General features: G+C 39.8%; 1 protein-coding gene across 8 annotated transcripts in view; it reads right to left on the reverse strand.

Annotated features, from left to right (window-relative positions):
- Positions 1 to 19,174, reverse strand: part of NUBPL (NUBP iron-sulfur cluster assembly factor, mitochondrial) — a 184,633-nt gene that overhangs the window by 132,180 nt on the left and 33,279 nt on the right. For 7 of the 8 annotated variants that reach the window (XR_014780930.1, XM_084791821.1, XM_084791820.1 and 4 more), the window contains one exon: positions 9,277 to 9,367. The exons of the other annotated variant lie outside the window; for it this stretch is intronic. Coding sequence is in view for 5 of the 7 variants with exons in the window: in XM_084791821.1 (XP_084647947.1) it covers positions 9,277 to 9,367 (91 nt within the window). In the remaining 2 variants the exon portion in view is untranslated. Of the gene's footprint in view, positions 1 to 9,276; positions 9,368 to 19,174 lie in introns of those variants that run through there. 8 annotated transcript variants of the gene reach the window in all.

Genomic DNA, 19,174 nt, shown 5'->3' on the forward strand with positions numbered 1-19,174 from the left:
TCTTTCTATATCCACAGGAGTTAGAGAAGCTTAAGCATAAAGGGATAAAGCAGTCAGGCATGGGTGCCACCTCTATAATAGTCCCAATGCTTGGAAAGGCGAGACAGGGAGGTTGCAATGAGTTTGAGGTGAGCGTTGGGGGAAAAAAAACCATAAGAGGGATTAAAGCAGTGCAGAGGATGAACTGACGCTTTTCTGATGTCACTGTGGTGCTCACTCCTTAGTGCTGGGTGATTATGCTCCTTCAGCAGGTGCCAGGGACTAAGAAAGGTTCATATTTGTGCAATCTCATTTAAGTGTGATACTGTTAAAGGTGATACAGTCATGCAGATAACCAAAGTATACTGAGAAATGTATCATATAAGGAAATGCTAAAGACTTGAAATTGCTTAGCTCAGAAAAAAACTTAAAGCCATGATCACACTCCACAAATATCTCAAAGGTTTTCAAAGAAAACAGAATTAAGACAGTTAGTTCTCATAGGGACCAAATCAGAAAATAATTTAAAGTTATATGGAAGCCAGGCACTATCCTGTGAAGGCTAGCTCTCTGTTCCTAAGCATAAGGCTATTTAATCTATCCTGCAAACCTGCTGAAGAAAACAGCCATCTTCATCCATTAGCTCAGCTGCAGCCTCTGGACAGCGTGCTATAACTCCGCCATCAGTGCTCCCTGCTTCCTCTTGTACTTTCAGATCATGAAGACAGTTTCTTTCCTTAACCTCGTGAGCCAGCCTCTGAGAGCTTCCAACTCTTTGCTGTGCAGGCTCCTGTGAGTAAGACCTCGTCTTGAATAGCCTTGGCTTAAGCCAATGTTGTAGCTGTTTAGTTTCCTTTCAGATCTTGGCTGTCGGGTATAGAGAAGCCCAGCTTCCCGCCCCTTTACTTAGTGGCAGGCTCGTCACTAAGCTGAAACATCTCTAGCTTTGGATGTGAAGTGAGCAAGCTGGGACTCTTCCTTTCATTTCAACACTGAGAGGCCACCCAAGGGTCAAATTTCAATATGCTGTGCCTCAATGCACCATTCATAGTGTGCTAAAATAACAACAGTAACAACAAAGACCATTTGTCATATTATACCATAATAAATACAATGACAAAGTTAGAAATATTACTAGAACACAGACGTAAGTGCTCACATGCCGTTGGAAAACAACATCAAGAGTGTCACTTAAGGCAAGAAATTAAGAGTTGTCACAAGCCTTCGGGGGAAAACACACACACACACACACACCACACACACAATGAGGAACACAATAAAATGAGGCCTCAGATGCCATGAGCAAAGCCGTCAAGTGACAGGACAGGAGTTTTCTCTGGTGGCTAGTGCTAATCACAAACACAAAGATATATGGCTATTTGAAATACATACAGATAGATCTGGTCAACACTATTCGCTGCCAACTTATAAAAAAAAAACTGTCTAACAGATTAACACAGTGGCTCCCAACCTTCCTAATACTGCAACCCTTTAATATAGTTCCTAGTATTGTAGGACCCACAACTATAAAATTATTTTATTGCTACCTCATAACTGTAGGACCCAGCTAAGACTGTATGCGGAAATAAAAACCTAAAAAGTAACTAGCTATTTCTAGCTCCAGAATGTCAAAGAAAAACATTTTACACAACACACAGGTAATTAGGTCAAGTGTATCCAACAAACTGTAAGAGGAGGCGGGGAGGAGAGAGAGAGCGCAAGTAGGGACATGGATGGACATTAGACTTAATAAACTACAATGGGGAAATTCTTTGAAGACCTCCCTCCTCACCTCTGAGATATTTTATGGATAAAGTGTCTAAGTCATAAGCAAAACATCTTTTTTAAGAGTCTTTCCCCTGCTTATGTTAAGTATCATCTTGACGGCACACCCGGAGTACAAAAGAACAGAAGAGCAGGCAAAACAAAATCAAAAGAATTCTGGAATGTATCCCAGAATCTTCCCCCAAAATAACCAGAGGACCTTTGTCATCAGATGAAGGCCAGAGTCTACAGGCCAATGACCAAAACAAACTGAGTCAGAAGTTCCGGGTTCTCCGCCCTCCACTGGAGCCACATTGGGGCAGACACATCAACAGCTTTACCAACATCCCTAAAATCTCTTCTTCAGTAGAAAGAACTAGAATTAACTCTCATCCTTCACTCATTTAAACTACTTGAATAAAAAACAAAACAAAAACAACCCTCTTTGTCTCATGCTCATAATCATAAATGTTATTAACGAAGGTTATTTTCTCATGATGAGTTTTGAAATTCCCATAAGCCACATCCCTAGATAAAGCAGAAAAAAACTACATCTGGTGCAAAATTACTATCTCACAACCATAGGAAAGAAGACTAGAGTGGATCTTCCTATCTAGTCATTAATATGCACTGTACATCCTCGATAAAATCATCTGACATTTTCATCTTAGTAACCTCTCTCTGCAGCTCTTAAATTTTTCTAACTTCATTAGCTCAGTACATTAAAAAGACACTCTTCAATAAAACTAAACTCAATAAATCCACAGGTATTCTCGTAATGAATTAGTATCACAAAATATGAAAGAGAGCAGACATTTCTTGCAACAAACGCCATTTTAGAAAGCTTAGTGAAAACCTCAACCTTATTACAAAAGGAATGCTACATGGGAGACTGGGATGATGGCCTTGGATAAAGTGCTTCATGTGTAAGGACATGAGTTAAGATCCCTGACATCCATCCAGGCAAATCCAGGTGCGATGGCACATTATCAGTACCCACAGTGCTAGAGAGACAGGATCATGGAGGTTTGGCGCCTGGCCAGTGTGGCTGAACTGGGAAACCCAGATTCAGTGAGAAATCCTGCCTCAGAAAATAAGCTGGAAAGTGATCAAGGAAGACAGTGTTTGTCCTCCAGACAGGCAAACACAAACACACAAATTCGTGAAATGTGTCAACATACCCTTGAGTGCAACTACCATTTAATATTTATTTGCCACTTCAACTGAAAACTTTCCACTCAATTACGCTTAAGAGTATGCTCTGGCTAGACTATAATATAAAATTTGAGTACTATGTTACTTCAAAAATTGAAATGAAAAAAATTTGGCATTTGTTCTTTTTTAAAAACAAGGTTATGTTCAGGCATAAATACAAGTCTCAGCAACTATGCACTGGCTGTCAAAACACTGTCAACCTGATGAAGTTCTTGTATAATAAGCTTTCTACAAACTGAAGAGACAGTACACTACTAATCTTACATAACATAAAAATCACCAGGCATGTTAGTTAAGCTAACAAACAGTCTCAGATAAAGAAACTAAAAACTGGCCAGAAGGCCAGGTAGGCTGCCCATGGGCCTTCTCCACACCCTTGGTTCCCCCATATCCAATTCTCAGGGTTTCCCCTAATGTGGCAAGAGACCACCTCCCCCTGACCTCCCATTCCCCCTGCCTCTAACACCAGCAGGCATTCCCTGTGAACACAGCAGCTGACCAGGCCAGGAAATCAGGCAACACACAGCCAACACACTCTCTGAAAATCCAGAGAGGACACAGAATACAAGGAACAAAACTTCTACCCGACAAGGACAAACCCAGAAATTAGCACCTAGATCTACTGTCACCCCAAACCCAGATACGTAGACACTCGCATAAGAACACAGTAGCAGCCAGGGCATCATGTTTCCACCAGATGCCAGCCATGCTACCACAGCAGACCATGAACATTCCACACATCTGAAGCATGAGAAAAGAGGTTAAAAACAAACTATGAGAAGATGACAGAGGTTCTTAAAGAGGAAATGAATAAATCCCTTAAAGAAATCTAGGAAAACACAAACAAACAGTTGGAAAAATAAATACATCCCTTAAAGAAAGCCAAAAACAAACAAACACACACATAAACAGTTGAGGAAACAAATAAAACTGTTCAAATAAGACCTGAAAATGAAAATAGAAGCAATAAAGAAAACACAAACTGAAGGAATTCTGGAAATGAAAAATGTAGGAATGTGAGCTGGAACTACAGAGACAAGCTTCACCAACAGAACAGAAGAGATGGTAGAGAGACTCTCGGGCACTGAAGATAAAATAGAAGAAATGGGTACATCTGTCAAAGAAAATGTTAAGTCTAAAAAATTCCTGACACAAAACATCCAGAAAATCTGGGAAACGGTAAAAACACTAAACCTAAGAATAACAGAAATAGAGGAAGGAAAAGAATACCAGCTCAAAGGACCAGAAAATATTTTCAGCAAAATCATAGAAAAAGACTTTTCCTAACCTAAAGAAGAAGAAGCCTATAAAGGTACAAGAAGTATACAGAACACCAAATAGATTAGAACAGAAAAGAAAATCCGTTTACCACAAAATAATCAAAACACTAAATATATATAACAAGGAAAGAATATTAAAAGCTACAAAGGAAAAGGGCCAAGTAATAGGGAGACCTATTAGAATTACACCTAACTTCTCAATGGAGACTCTAAAAGCCAGAAAGGCTCAGACAGGTGTGCTGCAGACTCTAACAGGCCATAGAAGCCAACCCAAATACTATACCTAGCCAAATGTTCAAACACCATAGATGAATAAAATATTCCCTGATAAAGTCAAATTTAAACAATATCTATCTACAAACCAAGGAGGTTAGCTACTCACATGAAAACCCAAGAAATAAATAATCTCACACCAGCAAAACCATAAGAATGAAAACACACACACACACACACACACACACACACACACACACACACACACACACACGCACCAATGACAACAACATAAGAGGAATTAAGAATTATTGGTCATTGATATCTCTTGCTATAAAAGGACTCAATTCCCCTAATAAAAGACACAGACTAACAGATGGAAACGAAAACAGAATCCATCCTTCTGTTGCACATAAGAAGCATATCCCAACGTCAAACATAGACAGTACCTCAGAGTAAAGAACTGGAAAAAGGTTTTCCAAGCAAATGGACCTAAGAAGCAACCTGGTGTAGCCATTCTACTATCTAACAAAATAGACTTCAAGCCAAAATTAATCAAAAGAGATGAGGAAGGAGACTTCATGCTCATCAAGGGAAAAATGCACTAAGATAACATCTCTATGCCTCAAATGTAAGGGCATCCATGTTTGTAAAAAAAAAAAAAATTACTACAGTTTAAATCATATGTTGACCCTCATATACTCATAGTGGGAAACTTCAATACCCTGTGTCCACCAATGGCCATGTCATCCAAACCAAAAATAAACACAGAAATGCTAAAGCTAACTAATGTTATAAACCAAATGAGCCTGAGAGATATTTACAGAACATTTCACCAAAAACAAAAGACTATACCTTCTCAGCACCTCACATAACTTTCTCTAAAATTAACCACATAAGAAAACTGAAATAACCCCTGCATCCTATCAGACCACCATTAATTACAGCTGTATTGCAACAGAGAGAAACAACAGAAAGCCCACAAAATCATGGAAACTGAATAACTCTCTATTGAATAATAATTGGGTCAAGATAGAAATGAGAAAGAAATTAAAGGCTTCCTAGAATACAATGAAAGTGAATATACAACATGCCCAAACCTATGGGACACAATGAAAGCAATGTTAAGAGGAAAATTCATAGAACTAAGGGCCTACATAAAAAAAGAAATTGAAGAGATCTCATATTAGCAACTTAACATCATAACAAAAAGCCCTAGAACAAAAAGAAACAAACATACCCAAGAGGAGTAGATGGCAGGAAATAATCAAACTCAGGGCTGAATCAATAAGGTAGAAAGACAATACAAAGAATTAATGAAACAAAGAGTTTGTTCTTTGAGAAAAACCAACACAATAGGCAAACCCTTATCCAAACTAAACTTTCATCTAACTAAAAGACAGAGAGAGAATATCAAATTAATGAAATCAGAAATGAAAAGGGGGACATAACAAGAGACACCAAGGAAACCAAAAATGAATAAATTAACAAGAGACAACAAGGAAACCAAAAATAAATGAATCATTAAGACATATTTCAAAAACCTGTACTCCATAGAATTGGAAAACCTAAAAGAAATGGACAATTTTCTTGGTAGGTATGGAGTCTGAACTGGCCATCTTTTGTAGCCAGGCAAGATTTCCAGTGTTGGCCAAGGGGGTCCCGTGGAGATCCATAGACAACCCAGGCTGATACTAGGACAGAAGATCACTGTCTGAAAACTGACTGTGGGGGCCCAATGCTAAGGACATCTTCCATAAAGCTCACTGCACATAGAGAGCCTTCACACCTACACTTTAGACTCTTTGGTGTGGGAAGGTACTATGCAGGCTACAGAAAGAGAAACCTTGACACCAACACAGCCACAAAACCCTCCTCTTACAACCTGTTCTGCTGCAAGATGTGCTCAGGCAATGGTAGGACCGAACTTGTGAGAATGGCCAACTGATGTTTGGTTTAACTTGAGTCCCATGACACGAGATCCATGCCATAGAGTACCTGGATGGTCAGATACTGGAGACTGAATATTCCAGGAACCTAGGGCAGAACCAAAAATCACTGGCAGCAGATAGATAGACAGATGGATGGTGGAACAGATGGATTCCTAATGATATTCTGCAATACTCACAGATCAGTGCCTTGTCCAGTTGTCATCAGAAAAGCTTCCTCTGGCAGCAAATGGGAATGGGTGCCAAGCATTATGAGAGAGTGTGTTTAAATCAGAGGTCTCTCCCATTGGAGATTAGGAAACCCCTCACAAGAGGGGGAGGAAAGACTGTAGGAATCATCCAGGATGGAAAACACCAGGAGCACATGGCCCACTGAATCAACTAAGCAGGATGCATATGGACACACAGAGAATGAAGTGGCAAGCACGAGGCCTTCAAAGATCTGCACCAGGTCCTCTGAGTTTATTTGATGGTTGTTAACCTGTTTTGTTGTCATTATGTTTTGTTGGGTTTTGTGGGATTCCTAGCAGTGGGAGCAGTGCCTTCTTGGGACTATTTCTTCCTATTGGATTGCCTTGTCTAGCCTCAATACAAGAGCTTTTGCCTTGCCTTATTGTATCTTGTTTTGTTCTGTTTTGCTGTAGTCTCTTGGAGGCCTGATTATTTTTGGAAAAGAAACAGAGGAGACATGGATCTCACATAGAGGAGAGATGAGGGAGAGTTAGGAGTAGAGTGAGGGGAAACTGAGGTTAGTACACACTGTATGAGAGAAGAATATATTTTCAGTTAAAAAAGAGAGAGAGAGAGAAGAAAGAAGCCAAAAACTATTACAAATGGTTTTTCCCATCAATTACTAAATTCAAATTTTTCTCTTGGTAGGCAAGTCTATAATATTGTAGAATTCTCTCAACAGGAAAAAATATATGTAGAGAACAGGAATAATGTATAATCTACCCACTTTACCACTGGGCAGCTGAAACTGATGAAAACTACATTATCATGCATCAGTTTAAATAATGAAAGGTGGGGCACGCCTGATGGCGTATACCTAAAATCCCAGCGCTCGGAAGGCAGAGGGAGGCAGACCGCTGTCAGTTCAAGGTCAGCCTGGTCTACAAAGCAAGTCCAAGACAGGCAAGGCTCTGTTACCTTGAGAAACCCTATCTCAAAAAAAACTAGTAATAATAAAGAAGAAAAGAGGCAACACTGAAGCTGTCTGGCCTCCAGGGTTCCCAGCTTGGCCCCTGAAGAGCAAGGCCAGTTCACCAGAATCTCTCTCAAGCTAAAACATGTGTCTCACAGTTTTTATGTATTGTTGATTAACTTTATGTGTGTTGTATTCTCTGTAAGTATATAACAGGGAGGGCTAGAGAGCTGGCTCATTGGCTAAGAGCACTTTCTGCTACTGCAGAGGACCTGCGTTCGATTCCCAGCACCCACACATCAGTTCACAACTACCTGTAACTCCAGTTCCAGAGTATCTGAAACCATCACACCAATACACATAAAGTAAAATAAAATATTTATAAAAAATTTAAAAAGAGTGTAACAGGGAAAATTAATACAACAAAGCCCAGAAATGTCGAAATGGGGCCTATTAATACAATGTTAGCAAGTTTTTCCCAAGACTCAAAAAAAAAAATCACTTACTGTTGAGGGTTTAAGAATTCACTTGTGAATGAACACCTAAGTCATCTCCTTTATTTCCTAGAGAACCAAGAGCACCCTGTTGGCACAAAATGAGTTTGGGTGGGTTTGTTTGTTTCTTTGTTTGTTTGTTTTCAAGCTTTCCAAGGTTTCTAGTACACTGAAGCTCACCTCAGGCATTCACACTGGCAGATGCTGAACAAACTGCCTGAGAAAAGCAGGCTGTGCTCTCATCACAGCTGTGTCATGTAGGTCAGTTTTGACACTCGTCCTTAAAGACACAGACTCTCGGAATGCCTGAGGCCATCACCACTCTTCCTTGATTAACACTAACGTAGCTGTTCATGTCACATGTTTGCAAAGTGTGTTTCAACAAACGCAGAAGCCTTTCCTCTGTACTTTCATGAGATAAGGAAACAACTGCATAAGGGTTTGCTGGCAATCTAAGATCCATAGGGTCACCTGCTCATATAGACTATCCCAGATATCAGCATAGTTGATACCTGAAAATAAATTACATACATATACACCTTAACAAGCAAACAAAGTTTAACCAATTTTTAATTATAATTAAATAATACTATAACCAAAACAATGTAATAAATAGATCAGTACATATATCTTGCTCTAGACTCATAGAAAATACACTTATAAAAAGTTATTTAATTTTATATTTATCACAGGTAGAAATCAATTTTATTTAGAACCTTTTCACAGAAAACCATTTTTAATAACTAGCCTTCACCATTTTTATGACAACATATTTGGTAGCCTAACAAATACGTAATAATAAGAACAGTGAAAAAGATTTATTCAAAAAGTTACTTCTTCCTATACCAAAGGCAATAAAACTATGGGGCAACAAACCATTGTTTTTGAGTGCTCATAAATGCTCTAAGAAAAATCTGACAAAAATCTGTTTGTAAAATAAAATTTTCATTTAATACAAGTGTTTTTCTACTCAAATATTCTTATACATGTACATACTTAATGTACACAGTGGATACTTAATATTTTTATCATGTCCTGGTGCCATGAATTGTTTTAAATGCTGTGCCTACATTATTCCTCAGAGCAACTGTGACCTAGTTGTACGTACAGGGGCCGAGGCACAACAAGATGCAACAGACTCCACACAGTTGGTCAGTGGCAGAACTGAGATTCGACATGATGCAACATGTCTACATGACAGGTGAACAGCAGGTACCAGTCATCCCTTCTGTACTTACTTGGTGATAATTCTGGGTTTCCTTTCAGGTTCATCATCTTTGGAATGGAAGGACCATACACGTCTACATCTAACAAGCCAACCGCCTTGGACTGTGAGAAAACCAAATTCAGCAGAAGATTACTCATCGTGTTCATAGGACAATAAAGGCTACACAGCAATAAGCCTATTAAAAAGAAAATGTGAAATATTCTAAAATCATAGCCTAGGCAACAGGAAGGATAAATTGCCCAGCAGTGCTATATTTAGATGGCTGACTCATTCAGGTCTCCTGTACAGTCACAAGGAAACTAAGTCCCTTTTGATCTAAGCATAATGTCTGAGAACTAGCAAGTAAAATGCAAACAAAATTGGAATGATTAATAAATTCCTAACAAAACCGCAAGATGATGGAACACTGAATTCTAAAGGCCCTAAATTACAAAATGAAAAAAAAAAATGGAAATAAGATACTACTATAGGAAGTAAGGGATTTTGTTGCCTATTTGGCAAGAGACAGAGGTGGCAACAAGGTTACTGGTAGATAAAATACAGGCCACCCCTTACAAACCATAGCTAACTACAGAAGGCCTTCTGGAGGAGTCAGAACTGGGCAATTACTGTTTTCATTGATGGCTGGTCCAGCTGAGAAGGGCAGAAAATCCTTATGGGTCTCTGTCAGGTGATAGTTAAGCAACAACTTAGTCAAGGAATGAAAAACAAAATTTGCTACTTGTGAATAACTTTCCCTTTGCCTCCAAATCTATCTTTGTTGGTTTTTCCTATCTATGAGTAAGCTTGTCAATGCTAGCTGTCCCTCACTAAGTCCTATACCCTCCTCCTACCATTCCCAAATCCTAGCAAGAAAACATAATCTCTCAGTAACAAGAAATTCAAGAAACTGAAACAACCCTAAATTTTCCTGACACCTGTTTCCAGGCATAATCACTCTGTAGCCCTTATCATCAGGTTCTATAAATATACAAAACAAGGTAAAATCAACATTTAAGTTCCTGATCTTACACTGACTCAATGTGCAGGTCTAGGAAAACTACTTAGTATCCCTATGTGACTTGGTTCCTGGGTGTGAGGAGAGGGGACTGATGTCATCTGTATTGAAATAACAGGCTAATTTAAAATAAGTAAGAAAGGAAAAGGGATATTTTGCTTTGAATAGGACAAGTAAAACTAAATTGTATGCATTGAGGTAGCAGCTATAAAATGGGAAACATTCCTGAGAAAATCTGCTACATTTAACAAAAAGGAGAACTTAGACTACAGAAGAATTACATTTGCTGTGAATAAAATCATTTTGAGTGGGGTTGTTGACACAAACAGCTAAGCTTCTAATACTGACTCATGGTGGGGCTATTTCTGTGACAACTTCAAGGGCTAAAAAACTAATACAAAATAACATCTTAATTTTTAAAATGTAAGGTTATTTTTCCTTCTCTTATCTATATTAATGTTGGTTTGACAGTAACTTGAAGGAGTGAGGTGCTAAGTTTCAAAGTGATCTTATTAGTCCTGGCAAGTGAAATAAGTCAGCCTTTGAAACTGGTATTCTAGCAAAACAAGACCTCAGTGTATAAACTGAGGTCATGGACACTCCAAGGTATAGATAAATGAAGTTTTATTCTAGGTATGAGGGAGAGAAGCACCTAAGGTTCTGGAAGAGCCCAGAGCAGACAGAGAGGGGAGTAGACTGAACATGGCCAGCAGGTTGGACTTGGCCATGAAAGGAAAGGAGGAGTGGGTTGGGGAGAACAAGAGAGGAAAAAGCAGAGACAACCAAGAGGGCCAGGATAGCACAGACAAAGCAGCAGGGCTCTAAGGACGATGAAGAGGGGCAGGGAAGCCATGAAAGGAGGCCAGCAAGGACTCTGAAATGTGGACTGGGTACTTGTGAGGCTGAGGAAGCCTGGAGGCCAGCTTGTGCTTCGGTATGCTAATAGGCACTACAGAGAGCCATTTGTCCCTTCTGCCAGTGATAAGAGAACTGGCTCCAGCCTGGGCATGGTGGTGCACACCTTTAATCTCAGCAGCTGGGAGGCAGAGGCAAAAACAAAACAAAACAACCTTTAAAAAAAAAAAGGAAAAAAAAAACCAGCCAGGCGTGGAATCCCAGCACTCCAGAGGCAGAGGCAGGCAGATCTCTCTGAGTTCGAGGCCAGCCGGGTCTACAGAGAAAGTCCAGGACAGCGAAGGCTACACAGAGAAACCCTGTTTCAAAAAGACAGAGAGAGAGAGAGAGAGAGAGAGAGAGAGAGAGAGACAGAGAGAGAGACAGAGAGAGAGACAGAGAGAGAGACAGAGAGACAGAGACAGAGACAGAGCACTGGCTCCTTTTAGTCGAAGCAAACAGGCTTCAGCAATTCCTGAGGAATTCTGGCTTTTGTCTAACTGCCAGGATCTGGACCTGACAATAACCACGTGCTATACATTAAGACTACGCACACATGGCTACGATGGCTAACATGCACAGCCACACAAAAAACAAGAGGGACGACAAGATTACAAACTGTACAACTTGCATTTCTCACTGACTCCTCGCAGTAGTGCCATGCTAGTACTGTCCCTACTGTGGTGGAAAGGAAGGGAGACTAACCCTACCAGGAAGCATGCTAGTTGTTCCATGGTTTCTTTCTTATGACAAAGCAGAATTAAACACAACAAACCAAGCCTCATCAGTCTCCACCAGACTCTTAGCACAATCTAATTACAAAAGACTTAAACAGGGAACACATTTTTTCAGCAAGTTGTATTTATGCATATTTGTGCATATACATACATACACATATATGTACCAATAATAATCACAGAATAAGACTACCAACTTGGAGGGGTAGAGGGATGGCTCAGAGGTTAAGAGCACTGTCTGCTCTTTCAAAGGTCCTGAGTTCAATCCCTACCAACCACACAGAGGCTCACAACCATCTATAATGAGATCTGATACCCTATTCGGGCATGCGGGTGTATACGCAGATAGAGCACTCATGTACATTAAATAAATGAATCTTAAAAAAAAAAAAAAAAGACTACCAAGTTGGGAAAGAAGACATGGGAGGGACTTGAGGGAGGGAAGCTGGGAGGGGCTGAAGGGAGAAAAGAGAACAGATAGTAATATAATTCTACCTCAAACTAAAGAATCATATTGGCTAATTTTTACTTATTTATTTCTTGAGGTTGTAATATCATCTTTTCTCAGAGAGTCACCTCATAAATATTTTAATCCTTGTGGCTCATATGGTCTCTACAGCAGTTACTCAGTGTTACTACTGGAGTACCAACGGCTGCTGAAACAACCTGTACATGAATCAGCATAGCTGTGTTCCAATAAAACTTTACAAAACACCTTGTTAATCAACCAAGCACCGATCTACCTTTAGTAGTCAAAAGTAAGCAGCTCCTTTTCCTTTTCTTTTCTTTTCTTTCTTTTCTCTTTTTCTTTTTTGAGATTATAATATAATTATATAATTTCTCCCTTCTCTTTTCTCCCTGCAAGTGATCGCATCAGCCCTCCTTTCTCTTTTCAAATCCATGGCCTTTTTCTCACTAACTGCTATTGCATGCATATATGTATTTGCATATACATATATATTCCCAAAACATAACTGTTGAGTCTGTATAATGTTACTTATATGTATGTTTTCAGGACTGCTATATGGCACTGGACAACCAATTGGTGTGCTCGTCCTCTCCCGCTCCTGGCTTTCCTCGGTTGCCTACAGTTCTCTACGTGGGGCTTTCGTTGTGGGCTTTTCCCTGCCCAGTTTGGCAAGTTCCTTGGTGTTACAGCCTTGTTCCGCTCACATCTGGGCGGTCATGTGAGTGAGACTTTATATCTTCTGATGTTACTTGGAGACTTGACCCCACCTCAAACTCCCTGGTGCTCTGGCTCATACAATCTTTCTGTCCCCTCTTCCCTAAGCCTAAGCCATGGGACGTTTTGTAGATATAGCCATTGCAACTGGGATCCACAACTCCGCATTTTGATTGGTTGTGGTCTTCTGTATTGGTCTCGATCTTTTGAAAAGAGAAGTTTCTCGATGAAGGATAAAGCCTTCAAGGCCACAGTTCATCACTGAGAGAAGCCATGGCAGGAACAGAAGCAAGAACCTGGAGCAGAAACTAAATCAGACTATAAACGCACACTGCCTTCTCGCTTCCTTCCGCGGCCTTGCTCAGCTGCCTTTCTTACACAGCCGAGGCCCACCTACCTAGAGCTGGCATGCCCACAGGCTGCGCAGTGGAGGCAATTCCTCACCTGAAGACCCCTGTTTCCCAAGTGTGTCAAGCTGACAACTGAAGCTAACTACAACCATTGTGAGATCGAAGATTTTAAATATCTAAATAGTCTTTAATTTAATTTTAAATTTTAAATTCAAGACAATTCTGTGCTATAGGAAAAATAGATGAACAAGGTAGGTTACAAATAAATGTATGTATGCAGCAGTGTTCAGCTAAGTCTGAAAATACTTGTCCTCCTTCTTCCCAGAATAATTACACTCAGTCTAGAAAGCTTTTATCTCCTGAGCCATCATCTCTCCAGCCCTACTCCAGAAAGCTTTAATTAAGATGTGCTTTCTCTTTAATCTTAGCCAGACTCAAAAAAAAAGAATCACCACAAACACCTTATAAACACCCAGAAAATAAAATCACTATTAGCAAAAGCAATTGCAAGCTTACCACTGTAAAATGTAATTGTCATCTTTAGTATCATAAACTTAGCTAAACACACTGTCATCTAACAATATATTCTTCTCCTGAGTCTCCAGCAGGGCTCAGTACCTAGCAGATTACATAAGACAGACCAAACCCCAAGATACGGTTTAGATGTTGGATTGTTCCTTGATAATATATCCCAGCCTGTGAAAGCTGTAAAGGGGGGCAGGATTACTCAGAGTGATTATACTGTTTCATTACTACTGCATGAAGGCTGTAATTTGAGAGCCTACACGTCCTAATTTTTTGTGTTGACTTTCAAAGGCAGCAACAACAGTCCTGAAACTGCTTTGTTCTCCTGGCAGAATTTATCCTGAGGACTGTAAAGCTTCTGACATGTTCCTTTTATCCCTCTTGTCTACTAATATAACCCATCACAACAGCATCTGCGAGCACTCCCACCAATTATTCCTAAATAAATATTCCTTTCAGGCTTCCCTTAAGCTTGTCCTTTCCACAGACATACCCAGCTAAGAGTCCCATGATTCCCTGCATATTATGGTCAGTGTCATCATCAGCTGGTAATTGGTATTGTTCAATTTGGAGCTGATCCAAGCCTCTTCTTTCTTGTCTTTCTGCCCATCTTTGAGTCAAGCTGTCATTCAAAAGAAGTTCCGTCTCTTACTAGAGAAAAGCATGTTTCCTGATTCTGTTAGCAGAGATTACACAAGAATCTGACTGTCAGAAGAATGAGTGGTTGAACAAAGTACACAGAGAAGTTTCCTATTGCTCATCAAAGTGATATCTAAATCTCCATGATCAGTCAAGAAAAACAAAGGAACAAAGGCACTGTGAAGGAAAAGGCTCATCCAACAGGTTAAAACACAGCTAGAGAGGCCTCTCGGAGAGTGCAAGAGACTTAGATCACAAAGTCATTGGTTGTAAGAGCTGAAAAAACAAAAATGACAACAAAAAATGATTTTTAACTTGAAACTATTTTTAGAGCAGAAACAAACCTAAGAGGTTACCTTTGCTTTCTAAAGAAACTGATGGGCTGGAAAGATCGTTCAGTGGGTAATGCCACTGCATCCAAACTTGATCACTGGACTTCTTCTATCCATGGGACCCACTGATGGAAGGAGAAAAGCAACTCCCAAAGTTGTCCTCTTATCCCCAGATATGCACCACAGTGTGTGCATGCCCACCACTACCGCATACACAAAATAAATGCTTTTTTAAAAAAAACAAGAACAAACAAACACCTTTATTTAAAGAAACTGAAAACAAAACTGAGGTCCAGAAATGATGTCACAGTCAGGCCCAGGATTCAATTCTTTCTCTAACTTACCACAAAGCCTAAACATTTAAAAAAACAAAAAAACAAAAAAACAAAAACACCCACCATCCAGCCCTTAACTTCATCTCCCCTAACTTCCTTCATGCATTAGACATGACTTTCACTGGCCACCCTAAGGTTATAATACCTTCTCCACTACACTTGACTTTTCCTATTCTCTTTCCCAGTCTTTCTTTCTTAGTAAATAGATGAGTAGTCAACACTACTCCCTTCCTTGTTTATTGTGTTTCTCTCGAGAGAATGTAAATACCCTAAGAGTGGGTGATTTTTTGTTTTGTTCACTACTGTCCACACAGAACAGGAAACAATAAGCACACATGTAGATTGTGTTTGCTACCCCATGAATCCTGATGCACTAGTAATCAGTTGAAGGCACCCAAAGTACTTGCAAAAAACAAAAAGCAAAAAACAAAAAAAAAAACCTCTAGTCTAGGGTGTAAGATAGAGTGTGAAAAGCAGAAATGCATATAGTACAGGAAAAGAGAGAGGAAAGTCTGCTGTGAGCTTTAAGCTGTGGAGGCAACAGGATCACAGTAATAACTCAAGGATATCAAAAGTAACTGTAGAAATTCTCTTTAAATGTATGCATGCTTGTTTTTCTGTTTGTGACAGGGTCTCAATATATAGCCCAATCTGGCCCAGACTTGACTATGTACAGGTATCTTGCTTAGAATTCTCAATCCTCTTGTACCATCCTCCTGATAGCAGGTCCCCTGAGTGCTGGGATCATAGGTACATACCAACACGCCAAGCTTTAAATACATTTTTAAGGTAGTGAACATTTTGTCATATGTGTAGTCAATTGACAATGTATACACATTGTATGAAACATATGTATACAAAAGTATTCATTGTTTATCTAAAATTAAAATATAAAAGGTTATCTGCAATGATTAGTGCTCACTGGAAACTTGATAAGAGTCTAGACTAACCAGGAAGACAGGCTTCCAAGTGTGCCTGTTGAGGGATCATCTTGACTGTATTAATTGAGGTGAGAATTACTCACCTAAATGTAGATGGCATCAATGCCTAGCTGGGATCCTGGACCACATAATGGAGAAAAGGAGACAAGCAACAGCATGCATCCCTCACTCTCTGCTTCATGGTTGTGGATGGGACATGATCAACTACTCCTGCTTCTCTTGCCTTGCTTGTCTTCCATGATGGACTGTACCCTTGAACCATGAGCCAAAATACACACTTTTCCCTCAAATTGCTTTGCCAGGGTATTTTTATCACAGCAACCAGAAAATAAGTTAAGACAGTGTCTTATATTTTTGTTTGTAAACCTGGTAGTACTACCCAGCACCTATCAACAGAGAAGCCAGGATGGTTCAGTTAGAGTTGGGACATATTATTCTATTCAACACCCTTCACTGCACCACGCTCCCCATTTCTTTCACGGAAGAGCCAATGCCTTCGCTACTTTCACAGGATTTCACACAATCTAGTCTATTCTCAACCAGTACCTCCTGCCTCTTAACTCTGCGTTTTCATGACCCACTTTATCTGGAAGCCACAGAAGCCTTCCTACTGTTCCTTGAAGAGTACATCCTAGCCTGTGCATTAGCTAGGCCTTCTGGTACACTCTTTTACATGGCACACTCTTTCACTTCCTTCATATCTCTGCTACTGAAAACGTCAATTTTTTTTCAATGAAGCTTGCTCTGTTCATTACAAACCCACACTCAGTCTCATGCATTTACCTCTCCCTCATCCCAAGCTACCGTTTTTGCCATCTGATCATGCACTGTGATGACAGGGCTATCGTCCAACAATGTCTGCGTGAATGAACTAATGAATGAATAAACAAACTTCCATTTGTTCCTTATTAAGATCTTAAAAGTAGGTTTCTATATAATTCCTAGGTCCCTTCACTTAGGTTTTAAGAATCAATGACCTCATGTAATTCCCCTCCTGGAATTCTACGATAATGTGTTAAGATGGAGGACTCAAAAATCAGGTAATACATGCAAGCTTGAGCTTGGTATTAGCCAGGCATGGTGGTACATGCCTGCAATCCCAGCACTCAGGAGGCTAGGGCAAGAGGCTCATAAGTTCAAAAACAGCCAGAGAGCTACAAAGTAAGTTGAAAACCAATTCTAACTATATAGTGAGGCCTTATCTTAAATCCAAACCTCCCACACTGTAGGTAGGGGTGTGTATAGTGTGTATTTTGGTATTTTAAAAAAGGTGATATACGCGGCAGCAGATTGTTTCCAAGTAAGGCAGCACCAATAGGATAACTCTTGTGCATTGGTCACTTTACCCAAGGTCAAAGCCTAAGTGAGATCAATTCAGAACCTGTGTTCTGAAATCAGAGCTCCAGGCCAAGGGAGGCAGGCATTGATCAGAGGAGACTATTCTGGGTCCTGTGCTATTCCATGTGGACAATTTGATGGCCATGGCTCTGATATGTAATAAATATATTTTTTATTATCTTCAAAGGTGATTCCAGAAGAAAACAGCATGGAAACTTATCTACACCTCATGGTTATAAAATGTATTTTTGCTATGGTGAATAAAACAACATTCATAATACAAGCTGATATGTAATAAATTCCTGGAATATTGTTAAAAAATAAAATAAAAAAGATGATATGAATGTGCTAATGTTTATCTTAACCCTAGTACTTATAAGATTAAGGTAGAAAGATTGTGAGTTCAAGAGCAGCCTATAAGAGCAAGATCCTGTCTAATGTAAAAATAAGATTTAAAAAATTCTAATGGGTTAGAAGTTTCCTTGCGATCTACTCCTAACTACCACATTCATCCCCAGAAACTCTCCCTGAGCTTCACTTCTCTTCGGACCTCCCCAGGCTACAGTAAAGGACTCTGTGGGGGAGGATCTAGTGGGAAGAGAGGGCTGAGGGAAGTATGACAGAACAGTGAACACCACCTGAAATTTTCAAAACTAAAGCCACACATAGAATAAAAAAGCTAATTAAGAAGGGTAATTTTGTCCACAAATGGATTGACCTAGAAATTATCATAATGAGTGAGTTCACCCAGAAGCAAAAAGAGACAAACGGTATATACTCACTTATATCAAAACACTAGTCCAAGGGATACGTCCCATGAAAAACTTTACTTACCAAGAAAGTGGGTCAGAGGAGAGGACATCCTATTGAGACTTTAGGCGAGAGTAGCATGGAAGAATGGGGAAATAATAGGACCCACAGTGTTCTGAAAACCTACAAGAAGAACTTTATGACAGGCAGATCTGGGTCCTGGGGTCCTCCTCAAACTAAGGCACCAGCCAAGGAGAAATAGACAGTAAACTTCAAACCCCTACCAAGACCTAACCAACGAACACGATATTCTCCACTGTTGAGTGGAGAGTGAGATCTGATTCTCACATGAACTCTGGTGCCCCTTTTCTGACCACGTCCCCTGGATGGGGAGGCCTGGTAGCACTCAGAGGAAGGATAGCAAGTTACCAAGAAGAGACTCGATAATCTTAGAGCATACATAGGGGGTGGAAGTCTCCCTCAATCACAGACATAGGGGAGGGGAGAAGGGGGGAAGTGGGAGGGAGGGAAGAATGGGAGGAAACAGGGGAAGGGCTAACAATCAAGATGTAATATGAATAAATTAATAAAAAAAAATGGTTAAAAAAAAAAGAAGGGTAATTTTAAATCTGCTCACTGGCAAAATTAGGTACAATGGGTTTCCAAAATAACAGGGCTACAAATGTTTGTTTTGCTGTGTTTACCCTTTACAGAACAAGACACACAAAAACAAGAAGAAATTGCCTTTAGTCCCATATTTTTATTTGTCTAGAGAGTGTAGGTATATGCTTGGTAGTGCTTTTAAGAAGTAATAGTGAAATACATTAACAAAATTAAGAAAAATCTTAGCTTGGCCTTGCTTTTTTAAAGTATTAATGTGTTTAGTC

This window comes from Acomys minous, assembly GCF_964271855.1.
Source record: "Acomys minous genome assembly, chromosome: 8".
Taxonomy (NCBI): domain Eukaryota; kingdom Metazoa; phylum Chordata; class Mammalia; order Rodentia; family Muridae; genus Acomys; species Acomys minous.